This window comes from Thunnus maccoyii, chromosome 8, assembly GCF_910596095.1.
Source record: "Thunnus maccoyii chromosome 8, fThuMac1.1, whole genome shotgun sequence".
NCBI classification, from domain to species: Eukaryota; Metazoa; Chordata; class Actinopteri; order Scombriformes; family Scombridae; genus Thunnus; species Thunnus maccoyii.
In genome coordinates this window covers 9,982,298-9,992,323 of record NC_056540.1, presented here as the reverse complement: position 1 = coordinate 9,992,323, position 10,026 = coordinate 9,982,298, and the positions used below count along the sequence as shown (strand labels likewise).

Here is a 10,026-nt window from a genome sequence, read left to right as displayed (position 1 = left end):
CAAGCACACTGTAGCACCAGGCATTAAAATATTACTTGAAAAGATAAGTGAATGCCTTAAAACTACTTTAAAAAGTAACTACAAGTATCAGAGCAACAAGCCCCCTACACTGTCTTTGTTATTATAAGATGTTCTGTTTAGTCTGTTTATAGATCGGAGCAACTTATTTCTGAGTCTGCTCAGTTTCTGTCATGACAAGAGAGAGCTATGGCTCATGGGACACTCTGCACGTGACAAGCTTCAACTCAGTGGGGGTGTCTGATCTCTTTTTGGGCGGGCGGTGACTAGACGGCTCACTGACAGAGTAAAGCACACATACTCATACTTGCAAACACATGCATACTGTATAGATATAGCATTCTGTAGTAGTGCATGTACATATAGAGTACATAATAGAGAGTGGTGGCCAAAATTTCAGCACTGTTTGTCCAAATCAGAAAAAGTGAAAGTATCAAAAGTAAAAGCTCATAATGCAGCAGAATTTATATTATCTATTATTTTATTGAAACTACAGCTGTCAGATAAACACACCAATGCAAGGCATGGTACAGTTGGGACACAGGGTTATGAAACATCATCTGAGTTCCTGCATTACACATTACATGAGCACAGTATGAATATAGTAGCATACCAGCAGCCAGGCAGCATGACAGCTGCCATTGACAGAGGAACTTAAAAGGAAATTATCTCTGTTCTGCAAGGTGATACCAGACCACATAGCAACATGTGATAAGGCACGTACAATGCATATGTACAATGGGCTGCCTCTGAGTTGTAGACCAGTAGTGGACCCCAGAGACAAGTACTTGACCTTTAACATATTACACCCTAAGCTAGTACAGCTAGTACAAAGTTATGCACGGAAAAGATGTTGGTGAAAGGTACTATTACTGGTGACATATTAAGCAATAGTCTGGCAGCAGCTTTTAAAAGACTGACCTGATACTGTCCTATGAGGCATATCAGAGATGAGCCTTATCCCGACGCTAAATACATGGCTACACGGTACAGTATGCATTAATTGTCATTATAAACCTATTTGTTTGTATAGTTAGCAGGGCCGGTGTTTGCTTTCAGTGTAAGTTTTACTGTATTCAAAACCTAACCAAGAATTTCTTGTAATTTTCTAAACTTTAAGTTAGTCTAATGATGAAATGTACTTGTTCTCAAACGCTGTATGAATCTAGTGCAGTCCTAGAAACTAGGAATAGCTTGTGTCACAGATTTAATTTCAAAGTTCAGTAGTGATCTAGGAATTGAGGACTATTTTAATTTTACTGTACTCATCAGAAGCCACTTTAAAGAAGAGTTGCCTAAATTCCTGTAATGTAAATGTAAATATAATGTAAATGTAAGTTTGTGTGTGTGTGTATGCTCATGTATGAGACAAGCATGTGGTCCACTTCAGTCGCTGTCCCCTCCCTGTTAAGATAGATGTGACCAAGCAGGCCATGTGTTTGAGTGTCTGTTTACATCGTCACCCCGGCAATTCAGCCTGAGCCCGCACCATCGACTTCAACGGGAGCAGCTGACAAAAATAGAGCCTCGTCGACCAACCCAACACTCTTACAGGAAAACTGGAAGGGGAGCAGGGGGAAAGGGTGGAAAGGGGTGGGGGGAGGAGATGAAAAGGGGGAATATTTTGTCTATGGAAAAGGCCAATGGAGCAAGTTTACCAGAGTGCATTTAAACTCAGAGGGGAGGTAGGGGTGGTCATCTGAAGTGAAGTTGTTTACAGTTGTATGAGGTCAACATTCTCCATAACAGTATTTAATGTATGTACGGCAGTCAAATTGTGTTCTCCACAAGCCAAGAGGATTATATCAGGAGCAAGGAGAACATTGTGACACATTTACAAAGTTATGGCCATAATTTGGATTAAATGTAATGTGTGAGATGCAGCTAAAGTGAACTAATACTTTATTTTTATTCATTTGGATTTATGGCTATTATAACGTGTGTTATTATAATCATTCTCACAATACATTGATACAGGGGTTTGTAGAATGCAGCACATTTCTAGACAGTAAAATAAACCCAGTCAAATTCATTTATTCACATATGGCCTTAGCTCAGTGAAAGATTTATTGTCCACAAAGTTACTGACAAGCTTATGTGTCACTGTCACATGCCCACTTATCAATGTTCTAACAAGAAACTCGCACTCTGACCCACTGATTACCACAGTTATGAAACTCTCTTGATGTGATTACAATTATAAATTACGTTGGGAAAAAATGTACAGCTGTGAATGGCACCTCAGTTTAGCCAGTTACCATGAAAGTCACCTTTATGAAGGCACATTTCACATAGCACGTGCTTTTATGAAACATGCATATACTGGTGAGTTTTTATCCAAATGAAAACAAAATATAAAACCTGTAATCACAAAGACACATGTGCATTTGTTTCATCTTAAGCCATGATTTTTCAATCATAAGAAAGCTTTTTTGAGCCATCATCAGTTAACATCACTATTGATGAAGGTGAAGGAATTCTCTGGGTTTGTTTATGCTTTGTGTAGATTCAGTTAATTCTAAATATAAAATGAATGTCATGTTGCTCTAGCTGTGGTTGAAATGTATAATTCTGGTCAGTGCTATATGTGTGTATGGAAAAGTTTTAAGTCAACCAAAAGGACTGTGATTACTGGACATCAAGGCTGTGTTTGTGGTGTCCATCCCAAAATAGAAAATGAGATGAATACTTCAGATTCTGTGTATCAGTAAATGTAGAAAAATGACCGTTCACCTAGTTCTCTCTGTGTGTCAACAGCAAACATGTGCTTGGAACACATGTGTGCACAAGAACAGTGAGGTTTGTGAAGTACTCCCTAGTATCATTTTCAGTTTCATACCTCATCTCAAAAAGAGGAAATCCCTCAAAAAAACAAACAAACTTCATGACGGAAGCATGTGTTGTTTTTCCATACTTACAGTACCTGGCACCTGGCCTTATTCTCACGTGGACCGCACAAACGCACACACAGACAGTTGTTCAAACAACACATACAGGTCAACAGGCACGTTTCACAAAAACTGTCCAAGTGCACACAAACTGTAGACTGATAAGGTATTACCCTGACTTTTGGGGAAAAAATGCTATCTTATCATTTGTTGGGGTATCACCTGTTTAGGTCCAGTATTTGCTGAAGGGCACAGCAACAATATGGCATATGGAGTTTACTTTGGATGCTCCCGAAAGAACTGCAATGGGCCGACTGTTGGGTGCATGTTGGTTAAAACTGTCTTATTATCAAATATAAGTCAATAAATCAGAACCTCCTGTTCAAACATCGGTGGTTAGTCACTGCATACTGGTCCCTAGTCACATCTCTAAGACCATGGGAAGAGAACAGCTGAGCAGACTGACCTACATCACCAACATACACTTGAGGCACAGGGATCTATTCTCATGACTTGAGTCCTGCACAGAACTGAAAACAGCAACAGCTTTACACTCCAAATTGCGGGGGGGTCATCAGTGCTGTAGCGAACACTTATGTCATATCTGCCTCAACGTAATTTATGGGTGTTCAGTAAATCCTCAATCATATATCTGAGATAAATGCTTGGTCGGATACCAGCAGGTGTCACACCCTACCCCCACACTGCAGAGTGGTCTCAATATGTCTGGCCTTTGGGCTGCAGCTGCCCTCATTCCTTAAGACCAGGCCTACTCCAACACTCGGTCTCTAATCTACAGATCAGTACAGGCATACCTAGCCCTGACCCAGCTGATACAGTGCGAGAAGCCAAATACACTGTGTACATGGTTCTGGGTAGTTGTCAGCCCATTTTAAAGTTAGTGGTGGAGTTCAGAAATGCTTACATCTTTTGTCTTATATGGCTCATATATTATATTAGTCAAGTACCATCAGTTGTTAATGTATTTTTCTGACAGCTCAATTTCCCATCTTGAGCAGCATACATTGTTGTTACATTTTATACATCAGTCTTATGTTTGACTTTAATGCTAATAACTTAGCTTGAAGTTACTGCTTAGCTGCTAAATCAGTTCAACATAGATGTGCTAAGTCTGTCTGCATGTGTGAGGGGAGTTAACTCCACTGGTGGAGAAAAACATACTGATCCATAGATGAAACTGTTATGCAACTCATTCACTGCTCAACATGTAGGTTTCTATGTCACATGCTTTTCCATTACACAAGGTGTGGTGTTATGAGGCTGCAAGGAACTAAATCCTATTCATGAAAATAAGTCCCCGTTAGCCATGTACTGTAAGCTAGGCAACAGTACATAACCCACAGATTTTCCCTGATGCTCTTAGAAAGCATTATGTATTGACCTATGGGTGACACAAAAAAAGAAACTCACTCTAAATTAGATGTAAATGGTTTGGTTAATGACTACTTGAGGACTTGTTTCATCAACAAATGTGTTATCAGTATGCAACATATAGACTGGATGTTAAAATTGTACATAGTTGAGCCCTATATGACAATATGAAGATCTATGATAAGATAAAGACAAAATAGGAGGGAATAAACATATACTGAGTATATGACTGAATGGACCATCTATATAATTGCTGCAATTAACACAGTCCTGAACATTGCTCAAAATAAAATGAATGCTATATACAAAAAAAAAAAAAAAAAAGACATGCCATTGACAGTTTGAATAGCCTTTATTTGAAATTATTCACATTTAATCTCCTTCCATAGAAAAACAGGAGCTGATTTTCAGTAGGCCCTGACCCCCAAAGTTAGGAGACAAAGAAAGTATACCTTCCTTTTTGGGGGAAAAAGAACAAAACAAAACGATGCTTGCAGTGAAAAACCCTACTTTACATGTCTTAATGTAATCATCTTATATTCCCCAACTTAAAAAATAGGCTACATAGTACAATTTTCTTATTTACAAAAGATATAAAAGTGAAATCAAAATGGATTTTTTCAATCCTGCTGCAGCTCTGAAGTGAGAGAGCAACCAATCAACCCATTTAATACCATTTCTTGGCCTAACACACTTTTTTAGGGTCAAAAAACACCCTAGTTTTCTAACTTTGCCCCATTCTTTTTGGTTCCTCACAAAAGCTTTTATTTTAAAAAAAAAGGTGAAAAAAAGCTTTATAATGTAATGCATTACGGTCATGAATGACCATGGAGGCGTTTTAACTAATAACTCTCCACAGGAGGTAATACTGGAGCTCAGATGTCCATCTCAAACTGGCTGTCATCTGTTGAAAAAGGGAGAGAAGAAACAGTTCAGATTAAAAACAGAGAGATAATTGACAGTTTTGTACCCCGAGATCAACCACACCTTAACGGACCGCAGAGAAGGGAACAAGCTACAGCCCTTATCAATACATTCATAACTGGCAAGAAAAAACATAAACACTTGACTAAAAGGGTGTAGTCCTTAAACCAGAAACCCACTACATGCTTTGTGTGTTTACCAACTCAGACAAGGGAGAGAGAGGAAAAAGGAGGTCGAGCTTAATCCTCATGGACTTGAGTTTGACAGGAGGAATGGAGGACAGATTGATGGTTGGATGTATTTCGCACTACTGTCTCAACTTGCCCGAGATCCCAAACCTTGGGTCACACTGACATGAAAAGCCCCCCACACTAGATTCATTGCAAATACAAGGTCCTTTCATCTCCACCAATATACATCTTCTGGAGAAGGTTATTCAAAATGCAGAAAATTCAGTAAAGCTCCAGATTTGCTAAATAACTGTAGATATTGTTGCCAACCTGACAGTAACAACAAATTAAAAGACAGATAAAGAAAGCCTATCATATGCAGTATGTCATATATAATGCTTGTTGAGTAATAAGCTACTGGCTTAGTTTTAAAAAAGGTGCTAAAGGCTAGGTTAGGCTCATGAAGGCACAGCACAACTGCTGCGCTACAAAAGTGGCACTGCAGGAACACATGCAGCACCTATCTGCTGTATTAACACATGTTGAATAACACTTGTGACAAAGTAAAATGAAGACTGATGGTGGGGACAAAAAATTAAGGCTTTCAAGTTCACTATAACAAAGTCAGAAAAGCCTGCCATAAGTAAGGAATCAGTATTTGTTAGTTCACTTATTAGAGTGACTACAAAATGATGCACTGTGGGGGATATTTTGATTTCATAAAAGCAAAGAAGGCATGAGAGATGTATGAACCTTTTCTTTGTTATGGTACGGATCTCTGTGTTAGCACCATCTATCTCTAAATCCTGTCAAGCTCTGAGAAAACAATATCTAGTATGTTAGTTGTATGTTTACCTGCAATGTCCTTCTCTTCCTCCTCTGCCTCCTCTTTCAGATCCTGCAATTTTCCCATGGGGTGCGTAGCAGGTACCGTTACCCCTGGGATCTGGGGCAGACAGCATGGGGGTGTCCGGGCAAGAGGTGAGTTTCGACAATCCAACAGAAACTTCCTGTCATAGATGATGCGGGTACCTGTGTTAATGAGAGAGAAAACGATCTGGTGTTTAACCTGCAGTAAACAAACATCAAATCTGATCTTTCTAAGCATTATTATCCTCTCCTGGAGGGGATCTGAGTGAGAGAGAAGTGAGAGAAAAGGGGGGTTGTGTGTGTTTGCTATGTGCGCGTCTGTGGGTGTGCGCAGAGGGGAGGGATGAAGGTTGCCAATGCAGTGAGTTCTAGGAAATCAGAGCACAAAACATTCTCTCCTTGAAGCATAAGGCTTCAAGATTAAAGCCACATGTTTCGATCTTCGACTGGGCAAAAGCTTTACCGCTGACAGCTGACAAAACATACCACGGTATGTATCTAAAGGTTGGCTCTGCCTCAAGTCTTCTTTACCAACATCGATCAGTCAGTTTTTCAAACAGAGGAAATTCAAAGCCACATAAAACCGCAGCTTGCCACATCTTAAACAAACTCAGCATGTTTTGCATCTGTCTCCATTTGGACTCTCAGCAAAAACAGAGTCATAAATGGTATGTTGTCATAAGTTTGACCAGGACATGACCAAGTCTAGGAGTGGTCAGCTGCTCGTATTATTCTTTATTGGAGTTTGAACGAACCGTCCTGTGCAGTATCTGGTCACCCTCTCTACAAGGAAAAACATGTTATGTAATAACTGCGTGGTGAGCAGTTCATCCTGGACAAAGGGAAGCAAAGCAGAGTGGAGGGAGGGGGGGCAATTGGGGCGAGAAAAGGGGACTGGAATGCAAAGCTATAGCACAAGCAGTGCATTTCAAGGTAGCATTAGAGCACAGAGCAGTTATGTAAAAAAGGTGTCATACCAGCAACACATGGCATGACCCCAGTAAAGTGTAATGTCTTGCCCTTTAAGAGGAATTCAAGTCAAAACGTTCCGTGTTGCAACTTCCTACACAGTGTTTATCAGTGCTGTCGTGTTTATCAGCACTCTCGTTCTTGGCACAGAAAAAAAAAAATCTTGCACATAGTCTCAATGCATTAGACATTTATTTTTCCTCCTCCTCCTCTTTACTTGTACAGAATGTTCTCTCCTGTTCCTGAAAAGCAGAGAGCTGCAAGGATTGGATGGCCTAAAACTTCTCCACTGCTGCTGAGGCCAATCATTCTGCTGTTCTGGTAGCTGGATATATTCACCCTCTTCAAATCACAAGTCACGGGTTCAACAGCTCTTGTTGTCTGTGGACATCCGTGTTTTTGCTGCAGCGACAAGGGACTGACTGCTGTGCTCAGACTTAGAATGTGTGTGAAAAGTCATGTTTTCATTTTAACCACGTGTACACCGATATTCATGTATATATTTTCTGTCAGTCATGTATTGTTCTGCTGTCAGCAATGAAAAAAAAGATGTTTGTGTTACTATGAAAAATATATGATTGTAATTATAAAATTAGCAACATCAAAAACAATAAATAAAGATGCTGTGCAGACAACACACTATTAATGTGTGGAATTACTTCATGGTTTCATGTGGTAAACAACAATTCCAACTTGTTGACAAGGCAGCAACAAGGCATTGATCCAACTTTATCAGATGTTTTGGTTAAAAATTAAGTACACTTTAAAATGCTAATTTTTTGTAGTATATAGATAAAATGCATTCCTGTAAATGTGATACTTAAATCAGCTTTTAAAGCATGTGTGTATTGTTTGCAGCGTCTCGCGAGATTGTATCGTGAATATCTGCACGTATGCACAAACTATAGAGTTAATGCAGTTAGTCGGATTATTTCTATCTAACGTGTCCTTTGGGATGAACACATTTCAGGGAACAAAAGCAGACTAAATGTGGTAAAAAGATTATCTAAAGTGAACACATCCTTACCTCCAGGCGTGGTGGAGAAGAGGGTCCCCCCGGGTGTCTGGCTGTAGCAGTCGGGTAGCTGGGACCAGTCCTTCAGGGTGAGCACCCTGGTGGGGATGGGGCAGCTTTTTGTTGTATTTGTGCCAGTCGACATGCTAGCTCTCTGCTGCAAGCGGAGTGGGACAAATGTTTTTTTTCTCTTTTAAAGCCCTCAACTCAAACTCTCAAAAGTAGAGCTCACTCGCAGCTTCCCACAAAGACAAACGACTTCGAGTTTGAGGTCCGGTTGTGTCCGTAGTTTACAAGTCCCTGCCAAACGCTACCATGTGCTGTATTTGTAGCAGCCACTCGTGATGTTTCTGTGCAACAGCTAGGAGACACGTGGGACAAACGTTTTCCTTTAAAAGACAGTCCGTGGGGGCGGGGTTAACGCAAGAAAAAAAAAATCAGTTGATCGAAATGATAACAAATACACAAAACATTTTCAAGACCCGATTAAAGGTGAGATATTTTACATAATGGGGAGAATAATCTCAACTATAAGATTAAGACAAAAATATATGCATGAAGTTAAATAAATAGTTTCACACAAGAAGAAGTTGTGCAAAAGGAAATAACAGGTAAACACAAGTAGGAATTAAAAACATTACAATACTCGCCGATACCCAGAAGGCTTGTGGTGTAACTCAGGAGTGTTATTTGGATGAATTTGTTGGTGAAATGAATAGTCATGAAGTGAGTGTGGGGTCAACAGGGGCATAAAGAGTGGTGCTACTCTGGTTCACAAAACACGCGCACTTCCAGCTCATGCTTTTTAATTACTCGACAACATTGCCCCCTACTGGCGCTTCAATGTGTGGGGCACAGTTCAACAACACAAGATTAACCTGTTATGTCCTTATTTTTCTGTCTATTCTATATCTATTCTGTTTTAAGGTGTACATATGGGTACATATATATTTAGTTTAGTATTTAGTATTTAGTTATATTTAGTTTCTTTTTAAATGTACGTTATTTTTGTCATGTTTTGTGAGACTGTATTTATTATATTACTTTGAACCTTACTCTGATGTTATTCCCTTACCCCATCTCTAGGGTAATGTGTCTCATCTTTGTACATTGGTTTTGTTAATAAAGGTGTTGTGAGGAAAAATTAAAAACTAAAGAAAGAAAGAGAGACAGACAGAAAGAATAAATTATCCACAGCTTTGCAGATACTGACCGTACAGTTGTGTCTATTTAATTCTAAAATATGAAATTAGTTGCTACACAGTGGACACAAATTGTTGAGTTAGATCCACCATTAAATATCTATTTCCATTGAAAAATATGAAGAATAGAAAGAAAGATAAAAGAAAGACAGAAAAATAACATTGCTTTAATAAAATCAAAACTAGTTTGTAATTCCAATTTACACCTCCAGCTCCTTCCTGGTATTTTATGTTGAAGTTACTGTAGTCCCATTTACCAAACACTAGAGGGCGACATAGACATTAATACACTGGGGCCACGATTTACATTCATATAACATATTATCATGTAAAATGTATTTCTGAACAAAATTCGCTTTATATAGACTACAGAGATTTAAACTGTAGTACACCCACATCTATAATTTTAATGTTACAAAATGAAGACAACAGGTACTTATGAGCAGTAGTATCTTCCTTAAATATACAATTATTCTCTGTGTGCAGGAGCTAAAACATGTTTATTAATTTCTTTATTTTATTTATATAGTACTTAAAGTCCCCCTCAACTCAAAAAGGTCTGTTGCTTATTGTTACTT

General features: G+C 39.0%; 1 protein-coding gene across 1 annotated transcript; it reads right to left on the bottom strand.

Annotated features, from left to right (window-relative positions):
- Positions 1-4,631: 4,631 nt before the first annotated feature.
- On the bottom strand, positions 4,632-8,996 carry eif4ebp3l (eukaryotic translation initiation factor 4E binding protein 3, like). The gene is made up of 4 exons (XM_042418807.1): positions 8,903-8,996; positions 8,259-8,607; positions 6,248-6,424; positions 4,632-5,202 (listed from the first exon to the last, which is right to left on the bottom strand). The coding sequence occupies exons 2-4, from the start codon at positions 8,389-8,391 to the stop codon at positions 5,174-5,176; spliced, it is 339 nt and encodes a 112-aa protein (XP_042274741.1). The 5' UTR covers positions 8,392-8,607; positions 8,903-8,996; the 3' UTR covers positions 4,632-5,173.
- Positions 8,997-10,026: the final 1,030 nt, after the last annotated feature.

Excerpts from the sequence above, each read along its gene's own strand:
- eif4ebp3l (XM_042418807.1), bottom strand. The coding sequence starts at position 8,391 with ATGTCGACTGGCACAAATACAACAAAAAGCTGCCCCATCCCCACCAGG. Across the intron at positions 6,425-8,258 it reads CTTCTCCACCACGCCTGGAG|GTACCCGCATCATCTATGAC; the intron begins GTAAGGATGTGT and ends TCATTAACACAG. Across the intron at positions 5,203-6,247 it reads GGAAGAGAAGGACATTGCAG|ATGACAGCCAGTTTGAGATG; the intron begins GTAAACATACAA and ends CTTTTTCAACAG.